The sequence below is a fragment of the Oxyura jamaicensis genome, chromosome 2, assembly GCF_011077185.1.
Source record: "Oxyura jamaicensis isolate SHBP4307 breed ruddy duck chromosome 2, BPBGC_Ojam_1.0, whole genome shotgun sequence".
Classification (NCBI taxonomy): Eukaryota; Metazoa; Chordata; class Aves; order Anseriformes; family Anatidae; genus Oxyura; species Oxyura jamaicensis.
The window spans coordinates 100,529,508-100,547,890 of record NC_048894.1 but is presented as its reverse complement, the minus strand read 5'-3'; the positions used below and the strand labels follow the sequence as shown (position 1 = coordinate 100,547,890).

Below are 18,383 nucleotides of genomic sequence, written 5' to 3'. Positions count from 1 at the left end.
AAACAATATAAAATGGAGTAATAATGTTGGAGTTATTGACCATCAAACACAACTATAAGCTGCATCTCATTTTGACTGTTATGATTGTTTCTCTCATTTTATACCTCTGATTAATTTAAATTCCTTCCTAATTTTTAAAAGAACAGTATGAGAAAATACAGTGCAAATAGTGTGTTCAAAATATTCCACGCCAAACTATCATACTATCATTCATTTATTAAGTAACAGGAGAGAACTTTTCTAGCAGGCTTCCAATACATTTCTCTAGTCCTGTTCATAGAATGAGCATTCATCATATTCATGCTTCTAATTTTTCTTACCCTTTTTTTTTTTTTTTTTGTCAACACCCTTCAATATTACAGTATTGACACTTTGCATTTCTAATCTGTTTCAAAAAATGAAAGGAAAGCCCTAAGGTTTCAGTGCCTTTAGAGATTAAATACTCTAGCACTTCCAAATGTACAACCTGAACTTTGTTTTCCTTTCTTTGTAGAACTAACAATAGTTATTCTTCAAAACAAATTACAGTTTGCTTTAAAACCCTTTTGCTATTGTTGTGGTTTATTTATTTATTTATTCTTTTAAGTTAGTTTTTGTTTTGCTTATTAATTCACTTGCAATATAGGCACTTCAGAAAATTGTTAATGACCTTGAACTCGTATTACAATGACAGCACTATGAAGTAGAAGTGCAGCTGATAGCAATTGATGTTGAGACCATAATATTATGTAGTGTTAAATTAGATTTTTCAAGAAATCAACTGATTATTAAAAATGTTAAGAATTTTACTGAGTTGGCAAATAAGTAGAAACTGAATGTAAAGGAGTAATTATTAACAGGCTTCAGTAAGTAAGCCTGGGTTTGCAAATTCACTTTTAAGGGGCAATGATTGTATATACCTGTTTTGCCAAGATAGCTATAGTTCTATTCTTTGAGAGAGGAGAGTTCAAGCCATTGCAAATTTTGATTTGCAAAAAGTCATGGACCTTACTGTAAGGATGCAGATTTCAGTTCAGTTTATGGGGTCATATATTAAAAAGTACTCTGAGGATCATGTATGAAAGATCTTTCAGTCTGCTGCATTATTTATACTGAAAATGAAATGAAAATTCTCCTCTTGGAGTATTGGCAACACTTCTTGGGCATCAGTGAATCTCCACCACTGTTCACAGGCTAGAAATTTGGCCTTGATATCTGAACCTTCAGTAACTAAATACTTTATTGTTGTAAATATATATGTATATATTCAATGTTAAATCTTGCTTAAATTGTCTATGCCTTATTCTGCTTTTGTCTTCCAGAGCGATTCAATGTATATCTTATGCCTACACCAAATTTAGATATCTATGGGGAATGTACAATGCAGATCACACATGAAAACATCTATCTCTGGGACATCCACAATGCCAAGGTCAAGCTGGTCATGTGGCCTCTGAGCTCTTTGAGGAGATATGGACGTGACTCAACATGGTTCACATTTGAGTCTGGAAGGTAAGAGTTAAGAAGAAACAGCAACAAGAAGTAAACAGTGATTTTTGGGAAGCACTCTGATAAGTTAGATTAGCCTCTCAAAGTAAGAAAGATGGAATACATGGCTTCTCCATAGACTTCCATTTGTTGAATATCACTTTTGCAATATATTCAGCCCAGTGTTCGAAATAAACATTAATATACCTCATATTCAAAATGAGCTTAAACATTATGGCTTGTCAGCTGCCCTTCCTCTGATTTTTATTTAACTGCCACTGAACTGTCATTCTTAGGTTTTATGGGTCTCACTATGCTTCTATACTAGTGTGCTATATATTTGAGTACAGTTGATGCAAAAGAAGTGAATTCTGAATCATGGAAAAGGCTCGTTGTACAGGGGAATCGCTTCCATCACCGTAGATATTACTTTTCTGGGTGTTTCTGATGACTGATTGCCACCTTGGTGTATAATTGCAAGCAGGAGTACAGAGAACATTGTGAGCCCATAAAAAGGCTAGCTCTATTTTTCTGCCTGCAGTTTTAATCCTCATTGCCATTTCTTTTCTCAGAACAGTTTTAAATATCCATGCAGCTCTGTTTTCTCTCCCTTTCATGTCTTTTTTAGTATATTTAATGTCTTCATTTCCTGTCATTAGGTTCACTACCTTTTCTTTTTGATACATTCTCTCCTTGGTGATGGTTAGTTTTTCATTTTGTGGTTCTAGACTTTTTGAAGTCTGTCTTCCTTATGCTGAGACATTAATTTTCTAGAGAAATCTATGAAATTACAGGTGTTTCTACATTCTTTTGTTAGCCACACTGCCTCATTACAAAACTTCATACAAATTTCAGTAACATTCAGTAACATTGTAGTAACAAATATTAAATATTCACGGAAATACAGTTGATGATCACAAACAAAAAGACCTATCAAATAGACTTCACAGACTAATGGGGTAGCAAGCAGAATTCCTCTACAGTTTCTTATTGATGGGAATTATTACTTAATTCATAAGTTTGTATATCCAAATTGATCACCAGAGCATTTTAGTGCTCAGCTATTTTTCAGTGATAACTTCAACATTAACAATCATGAAGACATAATTCCCTCTTCTATTTAATAATGTTTTTCCAAAAATCAGCAATGGCTGACCCATGTTTCAGTTTAACTTCAATGATTCAACTGTGGGGTTCATTCACGTATACAGTTTTAGTAAGAATAATTTGGTAAATCATACCTTCCCTCAGGCCTTAAACTACTTCATGAGAAACTAAAAGGAGTGTGCCTACTCAGCACCAGAAATTACCAATCAGTACCATATTACTCTGGAGAAGAAGGGGAAAAGAAGGGGAGAGGGGTGAGAGGAAACTAGGATTTAACTTTATCTTATTCTTTCTGAATATCCCATTCATCTGACTCTTTGACTAAATTTGTATTTTCAAGCATGTGTTCTATTAAGGAGGAATGGGGTGATTTCTGCATAAAAAGATAATGATTGAACTGTTTGCTTATACAGATTAGTATATCTATGTCTTCTCTTAATTGATTCTGAAGGAAACTCTCTTTGGAAATGAGAATCATCATTAACTCAAAATTAAAGTGCTAAAACTAATTCAAATTTGTAATCCAATGTTCAAAATGTGGGTGTGCTTCTATGTTTTTTTCAGTATGAAAATTTTCATTCTATACCATCCTGAAACTCTAACTTTTTCAGGATGGTTGCCTTCTGTACTGGTCTATTTCTATCTATTGCACATCAGTACTAACAGACTGTATATAGTGACTGTATTTATTCAGGAAAAATTAGTTTTATCTCTTTCCTTTTTCAACCCTCCCACAGTATTTTAATTTCATACTAGTATCTAAATATTGTCTACATCCACAGGCCATGCAACCTGATGAAAGTGGATTTTTTTCCTGTATTTTATTAGTATGAGCTAGCTCGGCCTTTATCTGTCACATTTTATTGACTTTGATCTGATTCATCCCTTTTACTTGCTTGGGAATGATTTATCTGTCTGATTTGGAATTGTGTAAGGATTAGATTTTGATTGGCAGAAAAATATGAAAGTAAAAAATAGGACGAGAAAAAATCAGTATCTTCAATAACATCTAAAGACTGTAAAGGGAAACATTAATGCTCATTTTAGAATCTGCTGTTGATTTGTTTGTGTTTTTATTTTTTAAATCAACATCTTCTTTCTTATCTTCCTAAGACATGGATTTATCATTGTCCCTTGATCTCATAGTATCTTAATACAGTGAATTCCTGATGCATGCTGTCTTAATCAGAAGCAAAGCTCTCATCCATGGTTTATGAGAATGTTACATAGTAAAAGTGTTTTTGCTTTAATTTTTCCCCAAGGCTTAAATATTAAATAGAGGCAATTTCTTTAAAGGAAGTATTTTGATATAGGTTCTTATTTTTTACTGAGCTTTAGCAGTTATGCTAAAGTATATATGTATGTGCTCAATTTACATTAACTTTAAGAGCTCATTTTCATATATATTTATTTATTATCCAACCTCAGGTTTGGTATTACTTTCACACACACATAAAAAAATATCCCTCACATTAAAATAAATGGACATATTCACAACAAAGGACTATAACAAACAAGTGTATCAGAATTAATCTTTCAGACAATTACATTTATCTTTAATAAACATATTGCCTTGCATTTAAAAGGGATATGTATTCAGATATATAAAGCTAAAGTATTCATTTATCTAATGAAATCCAATAAGTACACAATTGAGGGTATGTCTAAATCATGGGTGGAATGAACAGATTTTTTTTTTCCTGTTGTGTTTTCCACTGAATTGGAGTTTCTGAATATGTATCTTTGTATTAGCTATGAAGTTAGATCTATCCTTATTTTTCATTATTAGCAAATTGGTGAAAGTAAATATTTCTTGCAAACTGATTTAGTCATTTTCATTCTTCGCTGTTCAAGTTCTGCTGAAAAGTGGGGCTTAGTTTGATGCAGAATGGTGAGATTCTCATTATTTAAAGTATCTTATTAAGATACTTTAAATCACATCACTCACTCAACTAATCTATTGATCAAAAAAATAGTAATTCACATCTCTGTTGGGCACTACAATGGCTTTTTACTGATTAATGCTGTACATCTGATATAGTGAATGGGAATTCAGTAATTCGGAGCCCTGAAGGACCTAGCATTTACTTTTTCCAAGAGACAGGATTTCCACCTAACAAGCTTCAGATTGGATTGTCTGGTTTTATTGTTGAATTATCAACAATTTTCCTTAAGGAATGTACACAGGTAATGTGTTCAGATAATTCATTGTCATTATTTTGGTTATTGGATTTGTTGGAGACACTGTGCCTAAGAATTCAGTTAATCTGTGGAAGTTTCTCTTGGAATTTATGGAATTGCCGCTTCACATGGGTGTTAATCTTTGACTGACCCTGAAATGGCAAACAAGTTCCTTATGGAAATGCCTACTCAACTGTCTAGATGAAGATACTGCAGATATGCTTTGGAATAATTAATTTTATGTGATGTAAGAAACATGCCAGTGAAGCAGTAAAATAGGTACAGATAAATTATCTCAAGGTCCACATTAGATATGAAGATACTTTCTTCAGTGCCAGTGTTTCAGGATTCATTTTTCTGATGTAAACCAAACATTCTAAAGGCCATAAACAATGTTTAAAATTTACTTTATGGAAACTGCAAAAGACAGATATCCAAGCTTTCCTTTTGGCAAAACAAGCTGGCTGAGGCACTTTTTGTAGGAGCGTAAGAGGAGACTCCTAAAAATTGATATTTTTTTCTCATATCTTGGGGTAGGGCACTGTGTAAACATATATGGACGTTTTGTTGTTTTTGATTTTTTTTTTTTTTTCACTTTGCTGCAATTCTTCCATGGACATCAAAAAATATTTTCTATGTATGGAAACTGTATAGTAAAACCTTTTAATATCTGAGATTTCTGAAAACAAAAACAAACAAACAAACAAAAAAACAGTCAAGCTGAAGTCAAGCTAAGTACAGTGAGAAGTTGCAATAAGGGAATATGTTGTGGAATGCCAAGCCAAACTTTGTCAAATACCTTCAATTTTATGCTCAATTTTATGAGAGGGAAATATGCTCCTGGAGTTTTGAGAATAATACAAGTAGCCACAAATCCATGACACCCTCTTTTTTTCTGAAATATACTTTCTTCTATTTCACAGACAAGATGTAGAAATTTAAATGATTTCAATATTTCCAAATTTATTCATGCTCTGCATTTGAAGAACGTAGTGTGAATATTGTGGCATTAAATCACACTAAACTTTTGCTTCTTTATTTGTCTTTGATTGTGTTTTTTCTTCATGAGAAAAAAAAAAAAAAAAAATGAAATGTGATATTCCATAACACATGACACTTCTAAGATCTGGAATCTGTTTGGTTAAAAACATATTAAGCTCAAGCATGGCAGAGTGGTTACATGAGACTTTCGCAGATTTTCTTTTCTATGTATGCGACTCACAACTGACATACTTATTTTCTCAGTGGTATATACACAGATGCTAGGGTTATCTGAAGCAGAAAGTTCAATGTTTGCTTCAGGCACTACATCTGACTGATATCTTTCATTTGTCTGGCAGTGTTCTGTGGTGATTGTGAGAATGTGAAAAGTATTAGTCAGTTAACCCTTAAGTTTTGGGAAACATCCTCTTTTTCTTCCCTTATGTGAGGTGAGGTCCCTTAGGTTATGGCCTTATGAGATAGTTGTTCTGGGACTTCACATGCTGGTGTATGTAGCAGCTCAGGTATACACCTCCCTGAAGAAAAGCATTTAACTCCTGATTGCTGGTGGATTGTCTAAATCATGTGATAAGCTTATCATAGGTTCAGAATATCACGGAATTTGTAAGTTCTAAGGGTTTATAAGCCATATGAGCATACACATGGAGCTGCAGTAAACAGACTTATAATTTCACATAAATACTCACTCAAAGCTATCAGTATCCTCTACTGTATACTGTTAGGTTCTTCTGTTTGCTTTTTTGTTTTTCTGTGACACCTTTTAAATATTTAAAAAAAGCCATAATATGAATTTTATATGGTTTTGTTTTATCTGTTTTTTCTCACTGCCTCTTCCTTCTTTCTTGTATTCTTACCCCAAGTGGCATGTATTGCTAAAATCTGAATATAACTACAAACAAAAAAAGACAAGACAAACAAACGAAACAAAACAAGAATCTCATCTGTATCCTTCCCTTCTTTTTTCAGTAATCACATAGCTCTACTTTTAAGACGTGACATTTTCACCACTGAAAAGATATAATTAGTTCCTGGATTTCAGTAATGCCAAGGTTACACTCTAATATGGTGTAATTGTAGTTCCATTACTACATTATTTTTTTTTTTTCCCCCCATTCCAACTTCATTCCAATTCTCAATTTCCTTCTTCACAGTTTCTGACCTGGAATAATTTCTGTGTTAGTCATCTAATTTACTTAAATCTTTACTTAAAAAGGAGTTGTGTGTTTAAGTCATCTACATGACTCTTACTCTGTTTTTGATCGTGGCAGCTAATCTAGAACTCTTTTACTGGAATATATATATATATATATATAAATAATAATACAGCTTGTTTTAAGTGATTTATAAAGTGCTCATTGCTTTTTTTTTTCTCTGCCAAGGCTCAGACTGCTTTTGTGTTGGTAAGACAGAGTGTGGTCCACCAAAACTCACATACAGATAAAATTCTCCACAACACAACCAACTATGGCAGACAGAAAGGATTATATGCTAGCTTCTTTGTGCTACATTTCTACCATGTGTTCTAAAGTGTTCTGCTGTCCTTTAGTCCCTGTTTTAAAAATTCAGCCATGATATGTATACACACACCTACAAAACTTTCTCCAATTAACGAAGAATTCCACTTTGCTGTAAAAGCTCTATTGTTGATGAGAAAAACAATGACATCTCAGAAAGACAATCTATTCAAAGAATAAAAGTATTTTTATTAAGCTGCAATTTTATTGCAAATAGTTTGAAAAGTCACTGACTCCTAGGACAGAGCAGCAAAGTCCACAGCTGAAGTTTTGTAGCACAGTAATAAACAACTTTATAAATACTAAATCAATAGGAGTGAAAACACCACTAATTCATTAATTCCCCATTGTCTAAGCAGTAAAATTATTTACAAATTTGCACTGAGTGAAAAATATGTAGTTAGAAAAGGTCACCTGAAGTTTGTCTAACGAGCAAAAATAAAAATAAAAATAAATAAATGTGTAGCTCAAAACAAACCTCATAATTTCTGTGGTATTTACAGAAGTGGCTCCTAATTGTATATTTTCTAACCAGAAGGCCCAGCATGATTTTTTCTTTTTAGCTGATCACTAGATATCCAGTATCTTTGGCATGATCTAAAAGTTATTAATGAAATCACTAATGGTATTGGGTTAGCCTAGTATATTAGCGGACAGTATGTTATATTCCTTTTGATGCTCCTGAGGTAACAGGAGCTATGCCTTCCAATTGAAGTGCATAATTTGATTTCTGCCTTCTAACATGCTTTTATGGCATAATCAAAATAGGTCTTGTTTTAAAATATTTTGAGATTACCCACCATTTTGCTTTCTGATGGCTTTGCATCCACACATAAGCCCAGAAGAGTTGGCATTTACTTATCATTTTCCAGCTGTCCATTTTTCACACGTGTTGCTCTGCTGCAAGCATCCATTTTTGCATTAATATTCCTGATGCTGAATATGACTAATGAGGTTATTGCTATGTAATGTGTGAGCGGAGAAGAAACAAACAATATAATTCATACATTCGTAATCATATTAGGACTCTGTTTTACTACTACACATTTTAACCGTTGAACTCCATAGTGGGCAAGAATTAATCTCATATAGCAATTCTGAAGAACTGTAGATGCCCCAGCATGTGGTCCTTTACTCTGAAGAAGTTGTATTAACTTTTAATCTTCTACCTCAAAATACAGGACAACTGAAACATCTCAGATTTGAAATGTAAAGCTGTAACAATCCTGTTTCACCCATTTAAAAAATATATAAATCAACAGCACAACTCAGGTACTCGTACACAAAATGCTAATTTCATAATGGTGTTCATTCTTATATATATAACATTTACATTAAGAGACAGGGTTTATATTTTAGCTCTTAAACCTCTAAACCTCTCTAAACCTCTTTAGCTCTTGCAACCCCCACCAATTTTCAGGAGCTGATTAAAAATGCTGAAACCAGGCAGCTAATTACCTATACGGACAGTAGGAAAGTGTTAAATACTTTACACAGGGAAATCCAGAAGGCAACAGTTTTAACATAGACTATCTAGCCAGCAAGAATGCTAAACACAAGGAAATCCTCCTTTTCTCCAAAGCTTATGAGTGTAGTACCATCAACTGAGGAGGTTTGAAATATCCTCTATGTACTATGTACTGCACAAATGTAGAAGGAAGCAATCAAAATGCAAAGGGTGGGATTTGCACAACAAAAGAGCCTTGCTCATGCATATGTCGGAATCTGTGCAAAGGCATACTTGCACATATACACACAGAACATTGCAGAAGCATTGAGGGGCGTGTTTTCAAACATTTGTAGGCTTCATTTGTTGTCAGGAACTGTGTTTCCTAGGCCTCAGCTGGCATATAAATTTATTCTAAAGGTCATTGGAATGCTTGAACAGTTGTTTCTTGTGTGACACACATGAAAATCTGCAATGGAAGTTTTATTTTTCCCTCAGTCTTGGGACTTGATTATTCTGGAATCAAATCTCATAGAGCATGACTGACAGCCATGACTCAGGAGCTGAGAAGCTTCAGCAGGCTGGTCTTGGAGGGTTTTCCTAATATCTGCCAGATTTGCTGTTCTCAGCTAGTGTTAATGCATTGCTATCACAAATAATATGTTCACTGATAAAATGCCTATTGGCATCTTTTTATTTAACTTTACTAAGACATATCACTTGTGGAGAATGAGGGCAATCCCTCATTTCTTTGCTTCAAAATGAGGTCATTGGAGTGGTTTGGGCCTATAATCTCATTGACAGAACAGTACAGCTGTTCCAAAAGTACCTCTGTGTTCTGGATATAGCAATTGTGTGGCAGCAGAAACTCTAGTGCAGGAATGTCCATGGTTGTTTTTATTATTATTATTATTATTATTATTTTTATTTTTATTAGGCACTGAATTCTTGCTTGTCATTATTAAGTTGAATGCTGTTATTAACAGAACTTTATACACAAGTATATTACCTATATACTTTTGCATACATACTTATATGTGTGAACTCAGTGCACCCAGGACTGTGTTGGAATATGTGTGACTGTGGAAGGTACTAATTTTTTTTCTACCACTATAGTTTTTTTCAAATTTAATTTAAGAATCAATCAATAATCATTAAAGAAATATTTATTTATTTATTTATTTTCATTTCCATTATTTCGTTAATTAATGATTAATTCTATTAGTTATGCCATCAATTAGAAAAACAAAAATATTCTCCACTGTAAAAAGCTATAGTTATACAAAACCAAAAGTAAATTGATGAGGAATTTTCTTTCATTTGCTTTTTGTGATTTTTTTTTTTATTTTGTAGAAACCAGAGAAAACTTTGGATATTTTGATTAAAACATTTAAAGCATGCTCAGAAACTGCTCAACACCTGCACTCTTAATGATATCCAAGTTATGTTTTGTGACTATTTGCTACAAATAGAAATACATGAAAAGATATTTTACAGATGTATTTTACTTATAAAATAATATAAAATATGTATTATTCCCAGTTGTATAGGGAATACAATACAATAGCAAAATGTCTATACATACAAATAGCCAGGCCTGGAGGAACTATCAAATTGAACATTTGTGGGTAATTCCTTTTATTTTTTAGATAGTGATGACATACTCTGGTGAAATACAAATGTCCATGTGCTAAATTACAGTTTCTGTTTTCACAAAGCATTCTCCTAAGGAGAAAAAGGTGCTAATAATTGAAAACCATATCACAGCTTTTCCAGCATTATCACCCCCCTCCCCCCCCCCCCCCCCCAAGTCTTTTACTGCAACTAAGTGTTCTCTCATTCTAATTAAAATTAACTAAAGAATTCTCAAAATACTGTCACATAAGGGAGACGGAGAGCACTTTATACACAATGTCTGCTCAGAAGCATTCTAGAAAGTGAGGCTATTTTTGAGGTGGGCTTGACTGGTCCCACAGGCTCTTTTAATCTTCTGCTTATTTATAAGGTACTGAAGGAAGGTTTGTCCCTTAGCCCCTGTTAGAGGAAATGCTATTAGCTACTGTGTCCCTCCTAATAGTACTTCTTCACTATCACAGTAAGTTATTGCTATTATTGCACTATTAATAATTCTGTACTCTGAGTAATAGTGTGATGGTGTGTGATTTATTTCAGCTGTGAGTAGTCACTTGTCACATATTTTCTAAAAAGCTTCCATCTTATTAGAAAGAGCGGAGGGAAAGTCAGAGTGTAATGGAATCCTTCTGTCTCAGCAGTTCCAGACATCATCTGATCTTTCTGAGTTTTTGGAAGAAAATTCAGTACAGTGCTGTAACTCACCAAGATGCTTCATCTAGTTGATTATCCTGTCAGTGGCCAAAAAGCCAAATATAACATTGCATTTCATGACTTGTTTGAACCAGTGCAACCAAGCAGATTTTCACATCTTAAAGATAGATATATATACACATATATACTTGGACAAGCTTGAGAAGTGGAAGTATGTGAACCTAGTGAGATTCAACAAGTCCAAGTGCAAGGTGCTACATCTGCATCGGGGAAATCCCAGACATGAGGACAGACCTGGTAAAGAGCTCATTGAGAACAGCCCTGCAGAGAAGGACTTGGGGGTTCTAGTGGACAAAAAGCCTAACATGAGCCAGCAGTGTGTGCTTGCAGCCCAGAAGGCCAAATGCTTCCTGGGCTGCAACAATAGAGGGGTGGCCAGGGGTATGATTGTCCCCCTCTACTCTGCCTTTGTGAGGTCCCACTTGAAGTTCTCTATACAGGTCTGGGGCCCCCAACACAGGAAGGATGTGGAGCTGTTAGAACCGTTCCAGAGGATGATTAAGGGGTGGAGCACCTATCCTATGAAGAAAGGCTGAGAGAGCTGGGGATGTTCAGCCTGAAGAAGAGAAGGCTAGGGGAAGACCTCCTTGGTCTTTCAGTTTCAGGACTTTCAATACTTAAAGGGGACTTATAAAAAGATGGAGAGAAACTTTTTGCTCAGTCAGATAATGATAGGGCAAGGGAATTTAGTTTTAAACTAAAAGAAGGGAGATTTGGATTAGATGTTAGGAGGAAATTCTTCACTCAGAGGGTGATGAGGCACTGGAACAGGTTGCCAAGAGAAGGTGTGGATACCCACAAAGTGATCTTTGATACACTTTTGGAAAAAACATATTGAGATGAATGACACGAGACTTTATTTTCCTTAATTGCATGCTATCATGCCTGAAAATTCGTAAAAGTTGGCATTACGTAAATAAAAGTGCAAAACTGCTTTTATTTGTGTGCAGTATATAAAAAGAATCAAACAAAATTGAAACCCTCTGATAAGTACCATTTGCAGTTAGTGATGGTGTTGAAGGACAGTTTAGATGATGATGCAGTGGAAAACCCTGAAGTTCTTTCAGATGATGATTGAGGGTGTCTTATCTTTTTTAGTGAAAACTGATTGTATGATATATGTATTTCTGGTGAATTACTTGTCTAAGAGAACTGTCACTGCCATCAGAGAATAGAGAGTGTCAGCAGTGATCCAAACCAACAGTGGTCTGGAGACAACCATAGCATGAGTGTGTTAAAGGTGTTTTGTACACACAATAGATGGCAAATGGACCAGCTTGCTGGATCTAATAGAAATGAAAGAGATTGATGAAAAACTGTTCTGTGGGGGGACTAAGTGCATGGAATCAGAGGAGGAGACGGGAATGTGGTGATGAAATACAGAGGCTGGTAAGACAGAAAAAGAAAGGAATTTCAATTTGGCTTGGACTGGCGTACACTTCATTGGGTTAAGAGCTGGCTCGATGGCCGGGCCCAGAGAGTTGTGGTGAATGGAGTCAAATCCAGTTGGAGGCCGGTCACTAGTGGAGTCCCCCAGGGCTCGGTACTGGGGCAAGTCCTCTTTAAAATCTTCATCGATGATCTGGATGAGGGGATCAAGTGCACCCTCAGCAAGTTTGCAGACGACACCAAGTTAGGTGCGTGTGTCAATCTGCTCGAGGGTAGGAAGGCTCTGCAGGAGGACCTGGATAGGCTGGACCGATGGGCCGAGGCCAATGGTATGAAGTTCAGCAAGGCCAAGTGCCGGGTCCTGCACCTGGGGCACAACAACCCCAAACAGAGCTACAGGCTGGGAGATGTGTGGTTAGAAAGCTGCCTGGCAGAGAAGGACCTGGGAGTTTTGGTTGACAGTCGGCTGAATATGAGCCAGCAGTGTGCTCAGGTGGCCAAGAAGGCCAACAGCATCCTGGCTTGCGTAAGAAACAGCGTGGCCAGCAGGTCGAGGGAAGTGATTGTCCCCCTGTACTCGGCTCTGGTGAGGCCGAACCTCAAGTACTGTGTTCAGTTTTGGGCCCCTCACTACAAGAAGGACATGGAGGTGCACGAGAGAGTCCAGAGAAGGGCAACGAAGCTGGTGAAGGGTCTGGAGAACAAGTTTTACGAGGAGCGGCTGAGGGAGCTGGGACTTTTTAGCCTGGAGAAGAGGAGGCTCAGGGGCGACCTTATTGCACTCTACAGGTACCTGAAAGGAGGCTGTAGTGAGGTGGGGGTTGGTCTAGTCTCCCACGCGCCTGGTGACAGGACGAGGGGGAATGGGCTAAAGTTGCACCAGGGGAGGTTTAGTTTGGATATTAGGAAGAACTTATTTACTGAAAGGGTTGTTAGTCACTGGAATAGGCTACCCAGGGAAGTGGTTGAGTCACCATCCCTGGAGGTCTTTAAAAGACGTTTAGATGTAGAGCTTAGGGATATGGTTTAGTGGAGGACTTGTTAGCGTTAGGTCAGAGGTTGGACTCGGTGATCTTGGAGGTCTCTTCCAACCTAGACTATTCTGTGATTCTGTGATTCTGTGAGTAAAAACAAGGTACCTGATTTTTTTAAAGAAGCATTGTAACAACTTTTGGAATACATTTAGCATTTTGGGAATGACATCTAGTCAGAAAGTGTGGAAGATCTGAGCACAAAGTAGCAAGAAGAGGTTAGTCAAAGAGATGCTTGTTATTGGCAGACTGACCATCTCAAACAGTTCATGTCACAGGTTTTCATCATTTTATGGTAGGCTTCTTTAAACCCCATTGGACCAATTGCTTTCTCAGAGAGGAAAAAAAAAAAAAAAAAAAAAAAGAGCATGATTAGCTCTCAGCCTTAGAAGTGCAGATGAAATGGAGGGCAGCCAAGAAAAAAGTGTTCAGTGCATGTGGAAGTAGTGTCAAATAGCTGGTAAAAAGGACCATCAGAGAAATTAGAGCAGAAATAGTAATACACAGAAATAGAAATATATATTAGCATTTGTCTTGAGACTAATATTCTGTCTGTGATATGAAGGGTATCTATAATATGAATGTTCCAGAGTGAGAAAATAGGGAAATACTTCAAAAGACTTTTGGCAGGGATATTCAGAATGGTTTTAATGGCATACATGAGATAGCCACAAACATGCCCAAGCTATGATGCATAAATGTCTAGGGAAGCTGTGGTCATCTTTCCCTGCATAAGTATCCATTTTGTATGATTTTGCACATAACGGAATTGTGTCCTTTGTATTCTGCCACCTATAATGTTTGCTTTTGGGATATTATATATAAATGTTTAATGAAACCTGTAGGTCTATAGCTAATGGTTTTTATTTATTTATTTATCTATTTAAACCTGGCAATCATGGACAGAAGGGCTTGATACAGTTCAGTGTTCAGAGCAATTCCACAGCTGTTATAAATTTCTTATAAAATATATTACTACAGCAGTGCAGGACAGTAGGAGCTTAAATTACAAAACATTGGACGTAGATGAGTAAGCTCCAGTGTAAAAGTAGCTTGTTAGTATTTTTGTTGTTGTTTTGTTGTTGTTATTTTTGTTGGTTTATTTGTTTGCTTTTCACAGCAAAGGTAGATTGCTTTTTTTTTCATTTTGCTTTCTAATAGTGCCCCAGATTCAATGGGAAGAGAGCAGGCACACTGTGCTTGAAAAGCTTATGAATTAAAGAAAATAGATTCAAAAAGCTCATGCATTAAAGAAAATGGATTTCATGCTTTTAGATTCTACTCTCCCATATTTGTTCTGAAGTCTGTGTGTTTCCTCTCTGCTGGTGGACTCATCAAGGAGCATTTCTTGTCAATTAGTACTCAGTACATTAGGACTGAGGGAATATTTCTAAAGAACAGACAGTGGCACATACATACAATCACCAATACTTGTCATTCTTACACCCTTTTGTTTTAAGCAAAATCCTCACTAAAACAAATACAAAGCATTTCTTTCCATAGTACAGTGTAAGTAGTTTCATACAGGACTCATAGTAGATATTCAGCTAATCAGTGTAATGGATTGCTATTAATCAGGGTTAGAAATAAGCATTTATCAAAACATCAGAAAATGGATAGCCATGCCACCTGGCAAAGTTTTAGAAAGATGATGTTTCTTGGAAAATATGTGGTGAGACAGTCAAACTATGGAATTATAAATGGCAACTACCAATTTGTAGTCATTTTTCATCCTTTTATATGCTTTTCCTCTGCTTTTTCTGCAGTAATTTGTTCCATGTTTCCTTGTGTTGATTTTCATTTACAGGCCACCTGCCACTCATTTTTTTAATCTCTTTGTTTTTAGTCTCCTTTCCTGTGAAGTAAATACTAGTACCTTTTCCTACCTGCTTCCTCCTGTAATTGAAAAGACTGACTACTTTTACATAACAAAATTTTACAGAAATGTTTTGAGGGTTCTCAAGTTCTTATCAAGTTGCTACTTATTTGAACACAAGCTATTGCTAAACTATTAACAATCGGGCTAAAGAGAAATTCTTGCAGAGATTTTTCCCTGTTCTGGAAGCACCAACAGGAAGATATCATATACACAGTCAAAGTTGGAGTCAGAGACACCAGGTAAATGCAGTGTGATTTGTTTGATCCATAATAGAATTGCTGTTGTTATCAATTGAGAGAAGAAGGGAAAAAATGTCTGTTTCAGTTCTGTGTGGCTTAGGTAAAAGAGGAAAAGTTAAAGAAAGTGGGAGGAAAGTCATGTTTCCTCTCTACATGCCACAAGTAAAAAAATGGCGGAAGCTCAATTAATGTTTATATTTGTGATGGGGGCCATGCCTTTCATGTAATTATTTTTCTATATTATGTTATTATTACACATGCAGTTTACCACCAAAGGACTTAATTGACTGCTTGTATCTATATGCACATTTAGCTAAAGTTAAGACCAGCTAAGGTCTTCAGGTCTTCTGTTCTTACTGTAAGCACCTGAGAAATCTAGCTTGTTTTTTTTTGTTTTGTTTTGTTTTTGTGGTTTTTTTTTTTTAGCAAATCCCCATTCTGTCTCTCATCCATAGTGTTTTCTGTCCCATGAATTGCTGCTGTAGCAGCCTGCTCCCCAACGAGAGCTGACAACCTGTCAGTTTTGTGATTAGTGGTGGTGAGTCCTTCGATATCATTAGCATATGTTAATTACTCATTAGTGTATGTACATAGCATGGTGAGTGTCTCAGGACAACCCTGTGTGCCCATAATATTTGCATATGACTTTCTGAAAATTCCTCTTTCATCAAAGCAGTCAAAGCAGGAGCTCTCATACTTTGCAGATGGAGAGTGACATTGAAAGAAAACAACTGTGCTTATAATCCCATCGCAATAAAAATATAGTGTATGGAAAGTTTCAGAGTGGCTGACCACAAATGCTTTATAGTGGCCAAACCCATTAATGATGGTGCACTTAAAAGAGGGAAAAAAAATAAAAATAAAAGCACTTGAAATGTCTTATTTTTGAAATAGTGAAAACTCACAAAGCAAACAGCATAGAGTGCTGTGTTCTCCCTTCATTACTCCTTTGCACTTTGGGTGTCCCACTTTTGATATGGGAGAATACAGCTTTATTTTCCATAACCTGGAAAAGATGATGTTTTGAATATACATCATAATTAACTGTAATTTACTTTTTTTCACATGTTCTATGGTACTGAACTTGGCTTTATATTAGCTCATTAATATTTTTTACCTCTAGTGTCTTAATATTTACTCAACCACTAAAAATGTTAACCTTATTAGTTCATTACTGTTCAATCCTCCAGAATTTTTCCCTGGTCTCCTTAAGGGAATATATTCTAATACTTTTATCAAACTTCAGGAAATACATATGTCCTCTGCTTCTGTCAACATAAAAAGCTGAGTAACAACACAAACACAATATCTGACTGCATCATATTAGGTACAAAGTGTTTCCAGTAACACTTAATATGTAGAGGCATTATAGGAAAAATTCTCCTATAGATCATTTTGAACGTGGTCCTACATTTAATATTTAATATCATATAATTGGCAAGTGCAGATGCAAAGTGGTTTTTTATTGCTTCTTTTTGGTTGAACTTTTAGGTTGACCATAATCAATTACTCCAAATATTGTTGGCATACATGCAATAGTGTCCAGTATCATAGTTTTGGAGCACCCCCAGTTTCTCAAAAATGAAATAAACAATTTTATCTACTAGCATTAGTTCCTTGGCTGCTACTTTGCTAACATCTGTAAATTGCAGATGCCTCCTTTACAAAACTCTGTTTCTGGAGAGATGATTGAATAAGTTCAGAGTTGTGCCTCATTGCATTCAGAAACAACTTGGACACTAGCAAGTCTAATCTAAGAGGAATTCCACCAGCAACACCCTCACTGGGAGTAGTCCCAAACATAACGGTGCCTTTAAAAGGGAAAAAGAAGAAAATGAAGATCCTAAGCTGCTAAGTTTTGTTGCCTCTGTTGTAGCAAGTAGCAAGCACTGCCAGAGGGTTCCTGTATGCTTTAATTTGTTTTAAACAGTAGTGATCTTATTTGACTTTTATCTCTAACATTAATGTATTTGGCAAAATCAGTGTTATTGCTTTATTGCTGTAGATTAATGCCGCTTCGCCTGTTTTTCTACTTAAGACAGTGAGAGGAACTGAGTAATATTGTTATGAGATGTACTTGCCTTCCCTAGAGAATAACAGGGTGGCAAACATCCTGTAGCAAATAACTGTATTTGAATATGATCCCATGTTCAAGGACTATATCCCTTTCATTAAAAAGTCGCATGAAAAATAATAGGTGAACCATGCTGAGTTAAATAGCTTAATCAAAAACAATTAGCTGTTTGTCATCTTCATAACATCTTTATTTTTTTCAGACCACTGTTTTCAGTCGTCTCTTTGCAGTACAGCCAACTGTAACTGCTGCTTCTGCAATAAAATTATAATAGTGATAGAAGAGTTCTTGGTTTATCTTTCTCGGAGGTGCTAAGGACATATAATCTTCCAAGAAACTGTTAAATAGTATTTCATCATTATCAACAAGATCTGAGCTTTACAAACTCACAGAATTAAATTTTCAGGAATATTTTCATGTCTGTTCTGTTAAATTTAAAAAAATGCAAATGTCTTGTGTATTTAAAAACATGTCAACAATTGTTTTTATTATCCTCCCTTTGTGTTTGATCAATTTCCTTTTTGCATGATATATATAAGATTTAAAAGAGGAAAAAAAAAAAAAAGAAAGGAAAGGAAACAGAAAGAAAAAAGAAAGGGGGAGGGGGAGGGGAGAGAAGAGGAGAGGAAAGGAGAGGAGAGGACAGGAGGGAAAGGGAAAGGAAAGGGAAAGGGAAAGGGAAAGGGAAAGGGAAAGGGAAAGGGAAA

At 35.7% G+C, this 18,383-nt stretch overlaps 1 protein-coding gene across 2 annotated transcripts in view; it reads left to right on the top strand.

Annotated features, from left to right (window-relative positions):
- The window catches only part of DOK6 (docking protein 6), a 247,987-nt gene that overhangs the window by 152,190 nt on the left and 77,414 nt on the right, over positions 1 to 18,383 (top strand). For both annotated transcript variants that reach the window (XM_035319801.1, XM_035319802.1), the window contains exon 5: positions 1,302 to 1,491. In XM_035319801.1, coding sequence (XP_035175692.1) covers positions 1,302 to 1,491 — 190 coding nt within the window. The remainder of the gene's footprint in view (positions 1 to 1,301; positions 1,492 to 18,383) is intronic.